This window comes from Schistocerca cancellata, chromosome 2, assembly GCF_023864275.1.
Source record: "Schistocerca cancellata isolate TAMUIC-IGC-003103 chromosome 2, iqSchCanc2.1, whole genome shotgun sequence".
In the NCBI taxonomy this organism is placed as follows: domain Eukaryota; kingdom Metazoa; phylum Arthropoda; class Insecta; order Orthoptera; family Acrididae; genus Schistocerca; species Schistocerca cancellata.
The window spans coordinates 66975753-66995819 of NC_064627.1; the positions used below are offsets into that span (position 1 = coordinate 66975753).

A 20067-nucleotide genomic window follows, 5' to 3' on the forward strand; every position below is an offset into this window, starting at 1 on the left:
CACACGCTGTACATGGTACGGAAACAACTGGTTCTCCCGCAGCACTCTCCACACAGTGACATGGTCAAGGTTACCATGTACAGCAGCAACTTCTCTGAAGCTGACATTAGGGTAATCGTCAACTGCACGAAGAATTGCCTCGTCCATTGCAGGTGTCCTCGTCGTTCTAGGTCTTCCCCAGTCGCGAGTCATAGGCTGGAATGTTTCGTGCTCCCTAAGACGCCGATCAATTGCTTCGAACGTCTTCCTGTCGGGACACCTTCGTTCTGGAAATCTGTCTCGATACAAACGTACCGCGCCACAGCTTTTGCCCCGTGCTAATCCATACATCAAATGGGCATCTGCCAACTCCGCATTTGTAAACATTGCACTGACTGCAAAACTACGTTCGTGATGAACACTAACCTGTTGATGCTACGTACTGATGTGCTTGATGCTAGTACTGTAGAGCAATGTGTCGCATGTCAACACAAGCGCCGAAGTCAACATTACCTTCCTTCAATTGGGCCAACTGGCGGTGAATCGAGGAAGTACAGTACATACTGACGAAACTAAAATGAGCTCTAACATGGAAATTAAGCGTTTCCGGACACATGTTCACATAACATCTTTTTCTTTATTTGTGTGTGAGGAATGTCGCCTGAAAGTTTGGCTGTACCTTTTTGTAACACCCTGTATATAAATGACCTAGTAGATAGTGTCGGAAGTTCCATGCGGCTTTTCGCGGATGATGGTGTAGTATACAGAGAAGTTGCAGCATTAGAAAATTGCAGCGAAATCTGCAGCGGTTAGGCACTTGGTGCAGGGAGTGGCAACTGACCCTTGACATAGACAAATGTAATGTATTGCGAGTACATAGAAAGAAGGATCGTTTATTGTATGATTATACACTCCTGGAAATTGAAATAAGAACACCGTGAATTCATTGTCCCAGGAAGGGGAAACTTTATTGACACATTCCTGGGGTCAGATACATCACATGATCACACTGACAGAACCACACGCACATAGACACAGGCAACAGAGCATGCACAATGTCGGCACTAGTACAGTGTATATCCACCTTTCGCAGCAATGCAGGCTGCTATTCTCCCATGGAGACGATCGTAGAGATGCTGGATGTAGTCCTGTGGAACGGCTTGCCATGCCATTTCCACCTGGCGCCTCAGTTGGACCAGCGTTCGTGCTGGACGTGCAGACCGCGTGAGACGACGCTTCATCCAGTCCCAAACATGCTCAATGGGGGACAGATCCGGAGATCTTGCTGGCCAGAGTAGTTGACTTACACCTTCTAGAGCACATTGGGTGGCACGGGATACATGCGGACGTGCATTATCCTGTTGGAACAGCAAGTTCCCTTGCTGGTCTAGGAATGGTAGAACGATGGGTTCGATGACGGTTTGGATGTACCGTGCACTATTCAGTGTCCCCTCGACGATCACCAGTGGTGTACGGCCAGTGTAGGAGATCGCTCCCCACACCATGATGCCGGGTGTTGGCCCTGTGTGCCTCGGTCGTATGCAGTCCTGATTGTGGCGCTCACCTGCACGGCGCCAAACACGCATACGACCATCATTGGCACCAAGGCAGAAGCGACTCTCATCGCTGAAGACGACACGTCTCCATTCGTCCCTCCATTCACGCCTGTCGCGACACCACTGGAGGCGGGCTGCACGATGTTGGGGCGTGAGCGGAAGACGGCCTAACGGTGTGCGGGACCGTAGCCCAGCTTCATGGAGACGGTTGCGAATGGTCCTCGCCGATACCCCAGGAGCAACAGTGTCCCTAATTTGCTGGGAAGTGGCGGTGCGGTCCCCTACGGCACTGCGTAGGATCCTACGGTCTTGGCGTGCATCCGTGCGTCGCTGCGGTCCGGTCCCAGGTCGACGGGCACGTGCACCTTCCGCCGACCACTGGCGACAACATCGATGTACTGTGGAGACCTCACGCCCCACGTGTTGAGCAATTCGGCGGTACGTCCACCCGGCCTCCCGCATGCCCACTATACGCCCCCGCTCAAAGTCCGTCAACTGCACATACGGTTCACGTCCACGCTGTCGCGGCATGCTACCAGTATTAAAGACTGCGATGGAGCTCCGTATGCCACGGCAAACTGGCTGACACTGACGGCGGCGGTGCACAAATGCTGCGCAGCTAGCGCCATTCGACGGCCAACACCGCGGTTCCTGGTGTGTCCGCTGTGCCGTGCGTGTGATCATTGCTTGTACAGCCCTCTCGCAGTGTCCGGAGCAAGTATGGTGGGTATGACACACCGGTGTCTATGTGTTCTTTTTTCCATTTCCAGGAATGTATGATAGCGGAACAAACACTCGTAGCAGTTACTTCTGTAAAATATCTGGGAGTATGCGTACGGTACGATTAGAAGTGGAATGATCACAGAAAATTAATTGTTGGTAAGGCGGGTGCCACGTCGAGATTAATTGGGCGAGTCCTTAGAAAATGTAGTCCATCAACAAAGGAGGTGGCTTACAAAACACTCGTTCGACCTATACTTGAGTATTGCTCATCAGTGTGGGATCCGTACCAGATCGGGTTGACGGAGGAGATAGAGAAGATCCAAAGCAGAGCGGCGCGTTTCGTCACAGGGTTATTTGGTAAGCGTGATAGCGTTACGGAGATGTATAGCAAACTCAAGTGGCAGACTCTGCAAGAGAGGCGCTCCGCATCGCGGTGTAGCTTGCTGTCCAGGTTTCGAGAGGGTGCGTTTCTGGATGAGGTATCGAATATATTGCTTTCCCTACTTTCACCTCCCGAGGAGATCACGAATGTAAAATTAGAGAGATTAGAGCGCGCACGGAGGCTTTCCGGCAGTCGTTCTTCCCGCGAACCATACGCGACTGGAACAGGAAATCGTCCTCCGCCACACACCGTTGGGTGGCTTGCGGAGTATAAATGTAAATGTAAATGTAAATGACATATGGAAGCTTGGATCTGACAGTGGGTCGTGCATGGATAACCAAAGCAGTTAAGGCGACACCTGACTAAAGCGGGAAATCGGAGTTCGAGTCCCAGTCTGCCACAGATTTTCACAGTCGTGATTCCCTTATACAGCTGATGGTCGTTCGTGTACGCAACTGCAAATACATTTCATTCAGTGGACATTAATATTGGTTGTGACCACCCGTCGCCTTTATGTTGACTTGAGCTGTGCTGTGCGCATCTTCAATGAGGTGTTTGATGGCAGCACATTCTTCGTCAAGAGTCAAAACTAGAATCATTGCGATGTTGAACTCTGGGGTTTGGAGCGAAGTCGCCATTCTAACTCATCCCAGAGGTGTTCCATTGCTTTGGGGTCGGAACTCTCGGCAGGCCATCTCATTTCTGGAATGCTATTGTCCACAAGCCATTGCCTCGCAGATGCTGCTTTATGACAGCATGTATTGTCATGGTGACACAGTCATCGATTCCGAATTATTCCTCTACCATACACTGTACATAATTCTGTAAAACGTGTTCATAAGGTTCCCCATTTAGCGCATTCGAGTCTCGGTCGGGCACACAGTTTTAATCTGCCAGAAAGTTTCATATCAGCGCACACTCCGCTGCAGAGTGAAAATCTCATTCTGGAAACCTCCCTCAGGCTGTGGCTAAGCCATGTCTCCGCAATATCCTTTATTTCAGGAGTGCTGGTTCTGCATGGTTTCGCAGGAGAGCTTCTGTAAAGTTTGGAAGGTAGGAGACGAGGTATTGGCAGAAGTGAAGCTGTGAGGACGGGGCGTGAGTCGTGCTTGGGTAGCTCAGTTGGTAGATCACTTGCCCGCGAAAGACAAAGGTCCCGAGTTCGAGTCTCGGTCCGGCACACAGTTTTAATCTGCCAGGAAGTTTCATGTTCCATATACGCTCACGACAGTAGCACACAGGCAGCTGACTTGCGTCGCTTTTTTTGGGATGCTCGTTCCCAGGGATTGAGCTACACTAATCAACCCTTTGTCAAAGTCGTTTATGTCATTGGATTTTCCCGTTTTCAGTATATATCGTCGCTTCAGTGATTTCTGAATCACCTGCGTTCTGATTTTATAGTTTCCTTATTACATCACGTATCCGCAACGCCACGCGGTAGCACTGAGTGTCAGAGTGAGCAGCGGACATGACATTATGGTTCATCAGTGTATCGAAGTTACAGCAGTTTCATCATTTGTTACTAGTATGATGTTTCGCAGATCTTCCACGTCTGGATTATTCGTGCTTTCAAGGTTTTGTAGTTTTAACACAGATCCGTGTAAAAGCTTACACGGTACTATGATTCAGTAGCCAGTCATTCATATACCAGTACAAGCCACAGGCTTGTGTACGAACGTATCCAGCAACTATGAAGTCACCTCGAGACTAGAACACATACCTTGATTGGAGGGAGCCGTGCTCGACGAATGTCGCTGGCCTCAGCTTGCAGCGGAGAGGGCGGAGATGGTGGAGCGGCCTCTTTTGATTTGCGGCTGCTGGCTGAAGGACGTTCGCCACGAGACGGCCGTGTCTGCCCCTGTGAAAAACGGGAACTTTGACTATTGGTCGCTGAACATTCTGCGTCGAGCTTTTTGGTTGAGTGATAGGCACTACAGGGCTATTACAAATGATTGAGGCGATTTCATAAATTCACTGTAGCTCCATTCATTGACATATGGTCACGACACACTACAGATACGTAGAAAAACTCATAAAGTTTTGTTCGACTGAAGCCGCACTTCAGGTTTCTGCCGCCAGAGCGCTCGAGAGCGCAGTGACACAAAATGGCGACAGGAGCCGAGAAAGCGTATGTCGTCCTTGAAATGCACTCACATCAGTCAGTCATAACAGTGCAACGACACTTCAGGACGAAGTTCAACAAAGATCCACCAACTGCTAACTCCATTCGGCGATGGTATGCGCAGTTTAAAGCTTCTGGATGCCTCTGTAAGGGGAAATCAACGGGTCGGCCTGCAGTGAGCGAAGAAACGGTTGAACGCGTGCGGGCAAGTTTCACGCATAGTGATGTGAAAGATTCAGTGTTTAAACCTCCTCTACCAAGAAACGTGCCAGAACTGCGAGCTCGTATCAACAATGCTTTCGAACTCATTAATGGGGACATGCTGCGCCGAGTGTGTGAGGAACTTGATTATCAGCTTGATGTCTGCCGAATCACTAAAGGGGCACATATCGAACATTTGTGAATGCCTAAAAGAACTTTTTGAGTTTTTGTATGTGTGTGCAAAGCATTGCGAAAATAACTCAAATAATAAAGTTATTGTAGAGCTGTGAAATCGCTTCAATCATTTGTAATAACCCTGTATATTAAAATGTTGCAGAGAGTGGGTTGTAGAGTAGGGAACATGGGGGAACTATGTCACGGGACAAATGAAAGGTAACATCTTTTAGATGCGTGACAATCTTTATTAAATGTTTAAGTATCAAGAAAGAGTGACGTACACATCCAAAACTAAACTGGTACGATGAATATAGCCAGAAAAAGGCGAAATCACAGACATTGGTAGTAGGTATAAAAACCAATATGCAATTTGGTTTCCATAATATTTCCCGAATTTCCCTATAATTCTTAAATCCAACACAAAAAATTGTACGACTTTCACATTCATCATAGCCAACGGCCTTGCCGCAGTGCCAAAAATGATTCCCGTCACATCACCGAAGTTAAATGCTCGGCAAGCTCTTCGATGGGTGACTGGGTCTGCCGAGTGCTGTTGCCAAGCGGGGTGCACCCAGTCCTTTTGAGGCCTATTGAGGAGTTACTTGATTGAGAAGAACAGATTTTGGTCACGAAAACCTACGACGGATGGGAGAGTGGCGTGCCGATCACATGCCGCCCCATAGACTGCATCCAGTTTCGCCAGTCGGCTGAAAATGATCCAGCAGTCTATCGGTACCGTTGGGCCTTCTGAGGCCTGCTCGGACTGAGTTTAGTTTTTTCCACATTAATGATCGCAATATCCATGCTAACAAACCCTGCGTCATCTAATGTCGATTGGCCTAGCGCCTCCTCTGTAGGTGATGGTAACAATATTTTTCGTTGCGGGATAAAAACGAATTTCACTCTATTGTTCGACTTCTGCAGAAAGTCTAAGAACAGTGTAGTTCAAATGGTTCAAATGGCTCTGAGCACTATGGGACTCAACTGCTGTGGTCATAAGTCCCCTAGAACTTAGAACTACTTAAACCTAACTAACCTAAGGACAGCACACAACACCCAGCCATCACGAGGCAGAGAAAATCCCTGACCCCGCCGGGAATCGAACCCGGGAACCCGGGCGTGGGAAGCGAGAACGCTACCGCACGACCACGAGATGCGGGCTGTGTAGTTCATCAGTGTTGGAAATTACTGCTACGTCTCTATTTTAACGCAGTACCCCAACTGCGTCTCTAGTTCATAGAGAAAATGCTCAATCCAATAGAGTTGCAAGTGCAATGAGATCAAACCTGAGAAGATGCAGAAGGATGTGGTACGAAGGACAGGAATAGAATTGTAATGACTCCCAATGGACCTTTTGTACGGTTCGTCTATGAGAATCACTCTAAATACCGTTTCATCTATTACTCTCACTCTTGCCACTGGTTGTACTTTAAAATGATGTATGCGGTCGATCTTTCAGAGCTGCATCTTCCAACTCTTAATACAGTTTACCTTTCTAGGTACAACCACACTACTTACTAACTAGTCTATCCATTTGTGTTACGTCTTAACCACTTTCCTGTAGCAACTACACACTCTCTCTCCTACTCGCTCTCTAGATACCTGGAATCAAAATTATATCTGCACTTCCAGAGCACCATAGGTTCTTCCCATATGTATGCCCGATGTAATAATGACTACTACTGAAATCTAACACATCCCAGCCAGGTACGCACTGTGGATCTCATAAAATCTTTGTTAGATCGTCCTGTACTACCAAACAAAGTCGTCTTTTACCCTGCTTATCACTTCAGTCTGTTAGAGACATACTTTCTAACGGGTACTGCTTGAAGCAGGGCTTTTCACCAGGTGACACTGCCTTGCACACATGATAATGTGTGGCACTGATCAGCTAGGCCCCAGGTTCTAATATGTACACTACTGTAGATTTTACCGTCAGTATACCTGTGCCAGTATATGATTTTGTGTTTCTATTTAACATGCCTAGATGAACCAAAGGAAAGATGAATTTCATTCGGAAATACAGAAAGCACAAACGAACATTAAAGAAAACTTCGGCTGTAACAATAGCAAGTGACTAGTTGGTTGTTTTGAGAAACTGGACAGCAAAATTTCAATAAATTCTCATAAATATGGTACTTAAAGTTCGTCCATTGTGATTTTTTATTCACATAATTCATTGTTTTCAAATATTTCTAGCCAGTCGGTGTGGCCGTGTGGTTTAGACGCTTCAGTCTGGAACCGCGTGACCGCTACGGTCGCAGGTTCGAATCCTGCCTCGGGCATGGATGTGTGTGATGTCCTTAGGTTTAATTAGTTCTAAGTTCTAGGCGACTGATGACCTCAGAAGTTAAGTCGCATAGTGCTCAGAACCATTTTGAATCATTTGAACCAAATATTTCTAGCGTAACTACTTATTTTTAAAATCATACATACTATAAAAAATTTTGTTCTTAAAAATGCGTCAATAGTTACGTAATATTATATACTTACAAACTGAGTACTCTTAACATCAATTACCACTGGGTTATCAGTGTTTACTTGCTGGACAAGCTAACGAAATGTCTCTGTGAAATCTCTCAAAAATACCAATTTAAACGGTCAGTTTATTGTACTAAGATTTGCATCACACTTTTTGAAATAATGAAGTATAACAAACACAGAGATCAAACTATGATTAAGCACAATGTTATGGATGGGCTTTACTGTCATGTAAATTACTGCTAGGTCTCTATTTCACGGAGTTCCCCAACTGTGTCTCTGGTTCATAGAGAAAATGCTCAGCCCAATAGAGTTGGAAGTACAACGAGATCAAACCTGAGAAGATGCAGAAGGATGTGGTACGAAGGACAGGATACAACTCAATATTGTTTACTTCGTTAAACACTTATTCACATTTACCTGATTGGCAACAACCTTCAAAGCTTATATTCGTTTACGAACATGTTCAGGATTTTTGTCTGAGATGTAAATATCCACATCATCATCATATTTTTGCAAATTGTCCGTGGAAAGCATTTTCCTGGCACGAACACGGCACATATTACCGCTAGTAGCTGCCATGTTTTTGGCACTTATCTCTGTTTACATACACAAATAATGACAAAGAATCCATTAGTGAGAATCTGAAATTAGAGGCAGAGTTGGTTTTTCTTGGTTTATCGTGGAGCTATCGACTAATGTGAATGATGTACATCACTTACCCTGTTTTAAATTCAAGCTCCGTTCCGCATCGAGTGTCCCTATACCACTGTTTACGGCCAAAATCTTAAAAATTCAAATTAGAAAAGGAAACGAAAAAATTACATTTAATTAGCAAAGAAAGATGATTAAAACTCTTTCAACATAACGTAAAAAAACTATAGCCATATTCACTATAATACACTCAACGTCTAATCATCCTCAAAACCAAAAACAAGCTGCACTAAGGCCCATGTTACACAAAGTTAAAAGAATCTCACACGGTGAAAGAAATTATGACAACGAAATGTGTGATCAGTGGATAAGACATATAGGCAGCAAATAACTGGTTTACAGTGCCAGTTCAGAAATAAAGAGTCCAACAATCAAGTAATTTACAAACAATAAATTTCTGGAGACATTTTAACTTAGTTGGTTTTAAATGGGGGTGCAGGGTGTCTCAGTGACTCATTAGTTCGTTATGACATAGATAGTTCAATCGATGGAGTACTGCTCGCGGAAGGCAGCGGTCCAGGTTTCAGTCCTCGTCCGCCCCGCTGTTTTGACAATCTCGACGTTCCACAGTTTTAGACATCTAACGATGAACACTACTAACATTGGCGTGTGCTTGGGAATTCGTCAACAACAGTTATCAGACAACATCCACAGAATTTGTATAGTTGCACAGAAAATATGAAAGCGATAAATTACGGTGGTGTGTTAATTAATACCTTGGGCGGCGATTCTGCCGGTGGTTTGGGCTTCGCCGGCTCCATGCTGTGTCGCAGCACCGACTCAACCGCTGCAGGAGGCCACTCCGTAGACGGCTGGTATCGCGTGTACAGCTGCTCCGACAGGCCGCCGGGCCGATCCTAACAATGAGCGAAGAATTGAGAGGCATTATTCGAACGAATTTCTATCCAGCTAATTGTTCTAATAAATAAATAATACAAAAAATATTTACGCACAAATATCCGCAGGTAAAAAGACTGGAGTGTTATTGTAGAACCCTTTCTAAAACCTTGGCTATGGTAACAGACTAATCTGTAGCGCAGCCTGATATCACAATACACATAAAATTTAACGCACTTTGCCATATTTCACTCACTATTCGTTATAAAAACTAAACATGCAAAGTAAATTCAGAATATCTATATTAGATACTGCACAATCCTGCCAAGAGTACAGGGTTATTACAAATGATTGAAGCGATTTCACAGCTCTACAATAACTTTATTATTTGAGATATTTTCACAATGCTTTGCACACACATACAAAGACTCAAAAAGTTTTTTTAGGCATTCGCAAATGTTCGATATGTGCCCCTTTAGTGATTCGGCAGACATCAAGTCGATAATCAAGTTCCTCTCACACTCGGCGCAGCATGTCCCCATCAATAAGTTCGAAAGCATTGTTGATGCGAGCTCGCAGTTCTGGCACGTTTCTTGGTAGAGGAGGTTTAAACACGGAATCTTCCACATCACTATGCGTGAAACTTGCCCACACCCCTTCAACCATTTCTTCGCTCACTGCAGGCCGACCCGTTGATTTCCCCTTACAGAGGCATCCAGAAGCTTTGAACTGCGCATACCATCGCCGAATGGAGTTAGCAGTTGGTGGATCTTTGTTGAACTTCGTCCTGAAGTGTCGTTGCACTGTTATGACTGACTGATGTGAGTGCATTTCAAGCACGACATACGCTTTCTTGGCTCCTGTCGCCATTTTGTCTCACTGCGCTCTTGAGCGCTCTGGCGGCAGAAACCTGAAGTGCGGCTTCAGTCGAACAAAACTTTATGAGTTTTTCTACGTAACTGTAGTGTGTCGTGACCATATGTCAATGAATGGAGCTACAGTGAATTTATGAAATCGCTTCAATCATTTGTAATAGCCCTGTATTTACGAAAATATATGACACGAAAACTACGGAGACACAAGGGAGGGGGTTCACTACCTATTACTGATAAAGGGACTATTCCTCTCTGAAAACAAAATAGTAGTTCGTTATTTATTACAACCAACTTTTACTAGCGAATAACGTAGACCACCACCGCATTGTTTTTGTTTACTTCTCCATCAGCTCACTCCACCCCTCTCCACTACCTCTCTCTCACGTATAAACCTGTTTTTCCTTGTGGTTGAATGAGGATTCTGTTTGAGAAATTATTTATAATCCTTTATACTCCACAAAAAAGTAAATAAAAATGCTACATAGGCAAATGCTCCCAGCATTTCACTACTGCCGTGTACCAATTCAACTGACTCTCTACTTAACAGTATTTCCTTTCGAGAAAGTGTCGAGAGACGATTTGAAGGCTTTCGTCGCCACTCTGTACCATAATGAGAACACGCAGTTATTGCAGTAATGCCTTAGTCACGACGTAAAAACAAATGCTTCATCTTTATTGCTATTCATGTCGAATGGAGGCTTACAATGAACATCAAACATAGAGCAGTCAAGGAAATGCCGATTAAGCGGCTGCCGAGTCAGAGAATAAAGTTTAAAAAAATTCATTTTGCAATTTTGAATCAGACGCGAGAGTTAAAACTGTCGTAGATACGCAACACCAATTCCCAAAAACTGGAGCAGAATTTATTAAGGACTGCTTGTTTTAAATGTCTTAGATCGTTATTCTGAAATGAAGGGGATTTTCGGTAGATATAACCCACCGCTTTCCCATTCGACATCTACTGAACATCTTTTTTTTTCATAGGGTATCATCGCAAATCTCTCAAAATAAAATACATATTTTGATGAACTGCTGAAATTTAATTTACAGCCAAAAAAGAAATTTGCCTTATCGTTATCTTTGATTTGTATGCCTATTTATAATTTATGACAAGTCAACAATTTTATTCATGAAAATGGTTACTGGCTTTTCGTTCATGTAAATGGTTACTAGTTCGATTAAATATTTTCATGTGGCATTCAGGACTAACGAATAATAATTTCTATCGGTATTTATTATTCCAGATGGAGACGAATAAGTGCCATATTTGTGGGCACAATTATAAGTTAGTTGAGAGCTTTTAATTATTTACTTGAATAAATTTTCTAGCCCAATCTAGACCTAATATTTACGAGTGATAAACTACATAAAATCTTGTAAACAGTCCTTGATCTGATTACATTTGATAGTCAATGTACAAACGTATTATATCAAAATCTTTTAGGTATAAGTGAACGCTAATTCATTTGCTGTCATATTGCATCCAAACTTGTAAAGAAAAGTTATCAAGCGGATTGGTTACGTTGTTATTCCAGTTTGTTTACAGTGCAGTCGACTTTACTGACCTCGTGAAAGTGTACAGTCTCGCGTATTTATATACTCTACCGTGCACACGGTTTCTTGTTTAATTGATTCTGCGTTACAAAACTATTTTAACTCTTTCGCGGTAGTGGAGAGAGGGGGAGGAGAATAGCGTAGTAGGGCGATCATGTGGAATGCCAGAGAGGCTCTCTACAAGAATAGTATGATGTGCTGCAGTGATAGTGTGATGAACGAACAGAAAGAAAAAATATGAGCCTTTCACGCACAGGTGGAGTAAGCAAGGAAAAATTGCTAACCATTAGAGAAGGAGGAGGGGGGGGGGGGCGGTGTGGCCGTGCGGTTCTAGGCGCGTCAGTCTGGAACCGCGTGACCACTACGGTCGCAGGTTCGAATCCTGCCTCGGGCATAAATGTGTGTGATGTCCTTAGGTTAGTCAGGTTTAATTAGTTCTAAGTTCTAGGGGACTGATGACCTCAAAAGTTAAGTCCCAGAGTGCTCAGAGCCATTTGAACCATTTTGAACCAAGTGATTGAGGACTTGCTTTAAGTATGGATTTCTCAAGCGAGGGCAAGATAAGAACACTGAATATGGCAGGATACAGCTTGAATAGGGACTGGGCATATGACATAGCTGGTGATCAAGACAGGGTAGCTCTATACACTTGTTCCACCAATGTGCACTCTGTTAAATTCTTCTGATGCTGAGGTGGACCATGTCTTATTAGTGCTCTAAAGCATATTAATGCACAGCTGAGGATATAGCTCATGACAGGTGACTTTGGGCATGTTGTGGTGGAACTGAAGGAACTGTAGATATGAGTGCTGTCTGTCCTACTGGACATGTTAAGGAAATAGGGTGGAAAAGAGATAGGAAGGAAATAATGACTTTGAGTCACACAAGGCATTCTATGGGTGTGACAGCTGTTTGATAAAAGAGTTTCAGTGCGGATGCACAACGAACATTTGAACTACTATGGGAATCAGAAATCTGCAAGTAGGAGATTAATGAGTGTGGGTCGTTATGGTGTGCTGTGCAGTGAATTAGGAATTTGGGCCTGACAAAAAGTGTGTCCACATGGCCGATGCAGTTAAGGCAGTTGCTCTGGAGAAGCCGAGCATGCAGGTTTGAGTGCCAGTCCAGCAGAAATTTTTAACTCTCACTGTTCCATAGACACAATGCCTTGTGTGGCTGTAAGTCATTATTTAACTTCTGTCTCTTTCCCATCCCACTTCCTTTCCACCCCTTTCACCCCAGTTATTCATGTACGCCTGAAGAAGACTGGGAAGGGAAAGTACAATGAGCTTGAAACTTCCTGGCAGATTAAAACTGTGTGCCCGACCGAGACTCGAACTCGGGACCTTTGCCTTTCGCTCTCCTGCGAACCAGGAGAGCTTCTGTAAAGTTTGGAAGGTAGGAGACGAGGTACTGGCAGAAGTAAAGCTGTGAGTACCGGGCCTGAGTCGTGCTTCGGTAGCTCAGTTGGTAGAGCACTTGCCCGCGAAAGGCAAAGGTCCCGAGTTCGAGTCTCGGTCGGGCACACAGTTTTAATCTGCCAGGAAGTTTCATATCAGCGCACACTCCGCTGCAGAGTGAAAATCTCATTCTGGATACAATGAGCTTATTAGTAAATGCATAATTGCCTGGGTCTCGGGTCACACATGGTCAAATACCTACTGTCAGTAGTAGGAGGACTAGGACTTTTTAGATTACGTCCAGACAAGCTTAAAAATGTCCCCATAAGTTTGGAAATTTCAGATACGAAGTGCACTTTGCGAGGCCTGACTTATCCTGTCACACGGTATAAAATACGTGACACTTTAGTGAAATAGCATGCTGAATACTAGTAATATACATTTTTATCACTAACAAATAACATTTGCTATGGTTTCAATAACATTTGCTATGCTTTCAACTACTTTTTCAAAGTTAATCAAACATTTTAGTGAGCCCAAGCTAGGGTTAAAATTTTATCATGCTATACAAAACGTTTATCATCATGTGTTGATAATGTTAACTCATGGTGTCACACAGTAAAAACTGTATGACACTTCACACCACGCATTGCCATGTTATAGACAAATTGTAACAAATTACTCCTATACATCACTATGTTATAGCAAAATTGTGACAAATTGCCCCCTATATCACCCTTTTGCAGCATGGAAGCTCAAACAAGACACAATAGGTATCATTCACAAGAAAAATACTGAGACATGTAGCTCAGTATACTACAAAACACTACATTATTATAATACACATACAACTTTTTTGTTTGGATGTTGAGTGAGACACAGTGTTTTCATGATCTTTGTTATAAGCAAAGCTATACTGTAGCTCACAATCAATTGCCTGTTTCGCTACTTCTATTGATGTACAAACTATCACACAAAAATTAGAAATGAGTGTTGGCATCATAGACCGGGAGGCCCCTTGCCGGGCAGGTGCGGCTGCCTTGGTGCAGGTCTTATTACATTTGATGCCACATTGGGCGACCTGCGTGCCGGATGGGGATGAAATGATAATGAAGACAACACAACACTCAGTCCCTGAGCAGAGAAAATCCCAGACCCAGCCGGGAATCTAACCTGGGCCTGTAGGACGGCAATCCATCACGCTGACCACCCAACTATCGGAGCAAACACAGCATCAAGGTAACTGTACTTTTGTATCACATACTGGTTTGTCAAGGGTTTCAAGCATATTTGTTTTTTAAATTGTTGAACAAAAACATAGATTTGGTATGCTGGTAGTAATCACAATGGGGGCAGTGTCAGTTCACATGTCAATTAACTCTTATTGTCCCAAAAAGTATTCACATCCATCATCCATTTTGGATAATAGCACTCAACATAATTGGGAGTAGTGGCAGTCATCCATGTCAAGTGACCCTCATTACCATGAATAGTGTCCACTATACATTTTGGGAAATGATAGTCACCATGATCAGGGGTAACAGCAATCACCATTTCCCAAGTGACTCCCATTACCCTAATAGTATCCATTTCATGTTTTTTTCTTATATTTCAGATGGTTAGAAAGATAGAAGGATAACAGACAAAGTTAAATGGACTGCAGGAAATATGGAGGAAGCAAAGCAAGTTCTTGTTGAAAATCTATTAAATAGAAAGGTTGCTAAAAATTTTAAAACACCTTTCAGCACACTGCAAATCAGATTAAAGTGTGGAATTGGATCAAGTCCAAGCTTAGGAAGGAAATGCGACTGTCCTCCTGCACACAAAGAAGCTATCACTGACCATGTTAAAACATCTGAAGCTACATTCAATTATTCAGATCCTTGTCCTAGCCATTTTTACATATATTGCTGAAGAGATCTGGAATACTTACATATGGTACCACTCATTAAATTCAATAAACTATTAATGTTATCTGATATTTTATATATGAATACAAACAACACTTTATTTCTCCAAAAATGTAATTATTTACACTTGGATGTAGATAATTCAAAGAGAAAAACTATATTTTAGTTTCACCAGAGTATCGTTTCTTGGCTTTAATGACTATCTCACAAACACTAGGCATGCACTCAGTAAGTTTCAGAAGTATTGTGAGATGAAATTCATGAAGCATGCGCTGCAACTTCCCATCAGTATTATTACTAATGAAGGTGGATTACAATCAGGAAGTTGCAAACATGGCAATCTGTTTCCAGATACAATTAGATGTACCATATCTGCTCCACCCTGTCCTCTTCATGAAAATGGTCTCAAGTTTAAGATGTATACCACTCATTACTTTCAATAAACCTAATAATTGCCATCTAATTATCTGTAGTTGCCAGCCGGAGTGGCCGTGCGGTTCTGGGCGCTACAGTCTGGAGCCGAGCGACCACTCTGGTCGCAGGTTTGAATCCTGCCTCGGGCATGGATGTGTGTGATGTCCTTAGGTTGGTTAGGTTTAATTACTTCTGAGTTCTAGGCGACTGATGACCTCAGAAATTAAGTCGCATAGTGCTCAGAGCCATTTGAACCAATCTGTAGTTACCATACCATGGCTGTGTAAGCAAGTAATAGTACAACACTGGTAAACAAGTCAGGTTTATGTGTTTGTTTTTATCTACATGCAATATTATCCAGAAGAGTGTTGTGTACATACAGAATAGTTTCTGAACTGGTATGTTTGTTTGTTTGTTTATGTATGTCATCAATGAACACCCATTCCATACTTCACTCTTGTCCCTGTGGTGTTGTGATGTCCACAGTGTACTTCAAGCAATGGCACAATACATCTACATGGTTATGGCACTTCTATTCCTCAGTGACCATTGACAGCATGCATTGTGAAAATAGAAGGGTACATGGACTAGAGACACTGATACTGCATACTTCAATATCATATGATTCCATGTGAATGCCACCTAAAAGGGAAAAAGTCCACATTACAATAGGACAATGATCCTAAACACCAGTACATTGCATCAAAGGAAAGCCGGAAGATTCTGAAAGACATGGTGTAGCTAAAGCCCTTACTGTAATTCTGTTGAAATGCCCTGGGATGAAGTGGACATACACACCCAGAAAGTTCGCATAACGAGCACAGTCAATCTCTGGATTGTTGTAAGGGATTTGCAGCATCATATAGACTCGCAATACCTATAAAAACTCATAGCTGCATGCCTCAAGTTTGTAAGCCAGCACTAAATCCAAGAGAGGATACTTTTATAAAAGCAAAATATAGTTTTTTGTTTGTATTGTATATGTTTAAGTGTAAGTAATTACATTTTTGGAAAAATAAAGTTTTATTTTATTTATATTTGAAGTACCAGACAACAGTCATAGTTTATTGAATTTAATGAGTGGAACCATATATCTGCATTCCAAATCTCATCAGCAAAGTATGTATAAATTGCTAGGACAGGGATCTGAAAACTTGAATAATACTGGATATTTCATATCTGCAAGTAAGGAGTATGTTATATTGTCTGGTGAAGTGCTACCATTTCTTATTTTTATTTTTGATGACATTGTCTGTGGTAAGCAAGAACACATTAAGAGATATTTTTCCATGGGTCACAGTTATGGTGTAGACAGCTTTTATTATGCCAAACATATAGTAAAATTCTGGAACAGTTAGAAACAAAACTAATGTAATTATTCATTCAAGACAAAGATTGGGCCATGAATTAGTGATCATGCTAACTTTGATATAACTTTGAATGTGTCCCTCAAAATGTGTAAATATGTATGCAATAATGATGCATACAGCTTTCTAGATATAAACGAAGGTGTTGATAAAATAGCAGGTGTTATCATATTAATTTTGATAACTACACTTCTATGGAATAGAGTAATAGATGAGTAAGGACTGAAATTGTAATCTGTATGTTGTATATGTAAAGTGAAATTGTCACTGGAACATATTTGTTGAATATGTATTATAATAGTGTAGTATTTCATAATATATTAAGCTACACTGTACCTATCATGTCCTGTTTGAACATTCATACTGTTAACTGACAATCTGAAAAACAAGGCCAGCCAACAGTCTCGTTAGGTTGCTGTGATGTCACACCAAATGGCCCACAGCAAGAGAGTATATTTGCAACATGGTGACAGAATTTTATTGCAAGTCAATCGATGTTGACCTGTGAGTTGCTGAAAGAGTTCTTGTTATTACACATCTCTTTCATCACTGCAAGGCATTTGCTTTCTGTCACACTATGGTGAATAAGTGCTTTGTACTAGGCTGCACTGATAACTACTGGACCAGGAAAAAGATTCTGTGTCCAGATTTCCAGAGAACTCTGAGCTGAGGAATTAGTGGACACATGCTATTTGACAGGAGAACTTCACTCCATCAGAATGTTTCATGGTAAGCACTATCAGGACGCATCAAGAACAAAAAAGTGACATTAATTTCAGTGTTATTGTGGGGTATGCAACAATAAATTATAGCCACAATGTCTCCATTATTGGTGCACATTTTCATTGAAATTGTCATGCAATTTGTATAGTTTGGATTTTGCATGATTCAATGTGTGTCAACTGAACAGTGGACAAGCTACATAAAATTTTGTATGACAGTGTGGATAGATTATTTAATTTCAACTCCCTACAGTAACTACAACAGTAATTCCAGCACCCAAAAATACTTATCCCAAAAATTTTCATGTTTGATGATTAACATATTCTGCAGATGAATAACAAAATATATTTAAATTACTGAAAAGTACTAATATTGCTTTGCTATAAAAGATGTGTGACATACTTTTGCTAATGTGATATTTTTATAGCAAGATGATGTGTAAGTAAAAGTATTTCATTTCAAAAATATTACAGAATAATTTTCTTTTCATTCCTTTTCCAGGTTTGTCAAAAACACTTTCTTTAGAGTAACCTGATATTTCGAAGCACTAGAGTTGATCTGAAAACAGGGACAACATTAACACTTCCTTTGGAGAAACCCAGATTGAAATAAAATACAGTGCCACATTTATTACCGAATGCCAGTTGCTTGAGCTCAGAATAACATGTTCAATGAGAATCCAAAAGTCAAAGAAGACCGAGGCTGGAAGCAGATGCCTTGAGAACAGCTATATCTGAAAGCATACAAGCAGAAACAGCTTCCACACAGATGGAAAAAGAGTTTTGACAATCCTAATGAATTTGTGAGAAATAGTGAAAATGTTATATCGAATGAAATGTGGAACAAAGTTTTGCAGAAAACTCAGTGTGAAATTGTTTATGAAGGGTGTAGAGATTGTTTCAACACACTTTCAATGAAAGTTAGCAGTGCAACTGAAGTTGACAATTTGCTGAAGTTATGTGCAGAGTTAATTAATCCCAGAAATAGTGATCTAAGCATGCCAGTTATGCACTAAACAGTGTAAAAAGGTTGTTTCACTCCTGAAGGCACACACTGCAATCTCTTTTCAATTTAAGGCTCATAAATTTGATCCAAAGCTTTTGATTTTATTGTGTTATTATTGCACCACATGCTTACAGGGTATTGTGATCATCTGGTTTTGTCATTATGCCTCACCAGAATTCATTGAGGAAGCTTAGCCACCATATAAATGTGAACCCAAGTAATCATGATATCTTATGTCACTTGAAGCATAAAGTTCCACATTTAGAACCACATGAGCTGTTTGTAGTCTTTATGCTAGATGAGACAAACATCAAGCTGTAAGTAGATTATAAAGAACAAAATATTTCTTTAATGACTTTGGACACTACTGTTATAGCAACAAGTGCATGTGTTTTTATGTTCCAGAGTATCTTTCTCCTTGCAAAAAGGTTGTGCATGTATTGGCTATAAAGAAACTGAACACAAAGATCTTGTTTAATATAGTAAGGACTTTAGTAGTAGGTGCAGAAGCTTTTCCACTTGTTGCAGATAATAATGCCATCAATAGAAAAACAGTTACACACTTAGCAAACCTACCACCAGCCAGTTTTGTGAACACAGATAGTCAATTGATTTATCCACATGACACTGTTCATACTCTTAAGTACCTTCATATAATTGGATGAAAATGAAAATCTTAGAGAAACATTTTGTTGTCCAGATTTTGATAATACTGATGCTGTTAGATATGCATCTTTTGTTGCAGTTGTGGAAGTTTGTGATATAAAAAGTCAAAAGTTGTTAAAAGATAATTATGGTGTGTCAGTTAAAACTATGTGGCCTAAATTTTAGAAAGGCAAAATGTTAAACTGGTCACTCAAGTGTTCAGTGATTATATTAAAAGTAATTTAGTTCAGTTAGGGTCCGTTCATAACATAGAGAACTGGGAAGGTACAGCTAAATTTATAAATCTGAACACAGTGAAGCACTGTAAATGTTAAAAAAGGAGCTCAGTATAAAGAAGAAATGCAGAAGTGTATGACCAATGAAACAGGAGACATGTGTTGATAAGTTAGTTAATTTGTTGGATGAAAGGAGAAGTTTAAGCTCAGACATTGGTAAGCTGTCTCTAGAAACAGGCACAGCATTTGAGCTTACTACCAGGGCCATTCAATAATTAAAGAGACAAATTGGTCTAGAGAAAAACTGTTAGTACCTAATTTGGTACTTTTATGGCTTTAAGTTGGTATCACATGGATGAACCCTGCTCAGCTGATGTATCAACATCATTTTGTTTATAATCTCAAAAATACATTTCAAGATGGCAAGTGCACTTGAAATATATACATTAGTTGAATAACGTTCTGTTATTTGTTTTTTACTTGTTGAAGGCAAGAAAGTTTATAATTAAGGTTGTATGAATTGCGCAAATTTTTACAAGTGAGTAGAGTAGTTCAAAAATGGTCACGACTCAGTGGCTGACGAAGACTGTTCTGTTCGACCAATTACAGTTTCAACCCCCTCACTTGAAAGTCAATTTGATGACATTATTTGTACCGATCACTGTGTGGCTGAGGAAATAATAGTTGATAAGGTTCTAGTTAGTACTGGTACAGAACATTACATTACCTGTAACAAGCTGAAGTACCGCAAAACATGTGCAAGATG

At 41.5% G+C, this 20067-nt stretch overlaps 1 protein-coding gene across 1 annotated transcript in view; it reads right to left on the minus strand.

Annotated features, from left to right (window-relative positions):
- The window catches only part of LOC126150849 (uncharacterized), a 57282-nt gene that overhangs the window by 14648 nt on the left and 22567 nt on the right, over positions 1–20067 (minus strand). Inside the window, exons 3-4 of the mRNA XM_049915903.1 lie at positions 9052–9192; positions 4361–4498 (exon numbers count right to left, since the gene is read on the minus strand). Of these exons, the coding sequence (XP_049771860.1) occupies positions 4361–4498; positions 9052–9192 (279 nt within the window). The remainder of the gene's footprint in view (positions 1–4360; positions 4499–9051; positions 9193–20067) is intronic.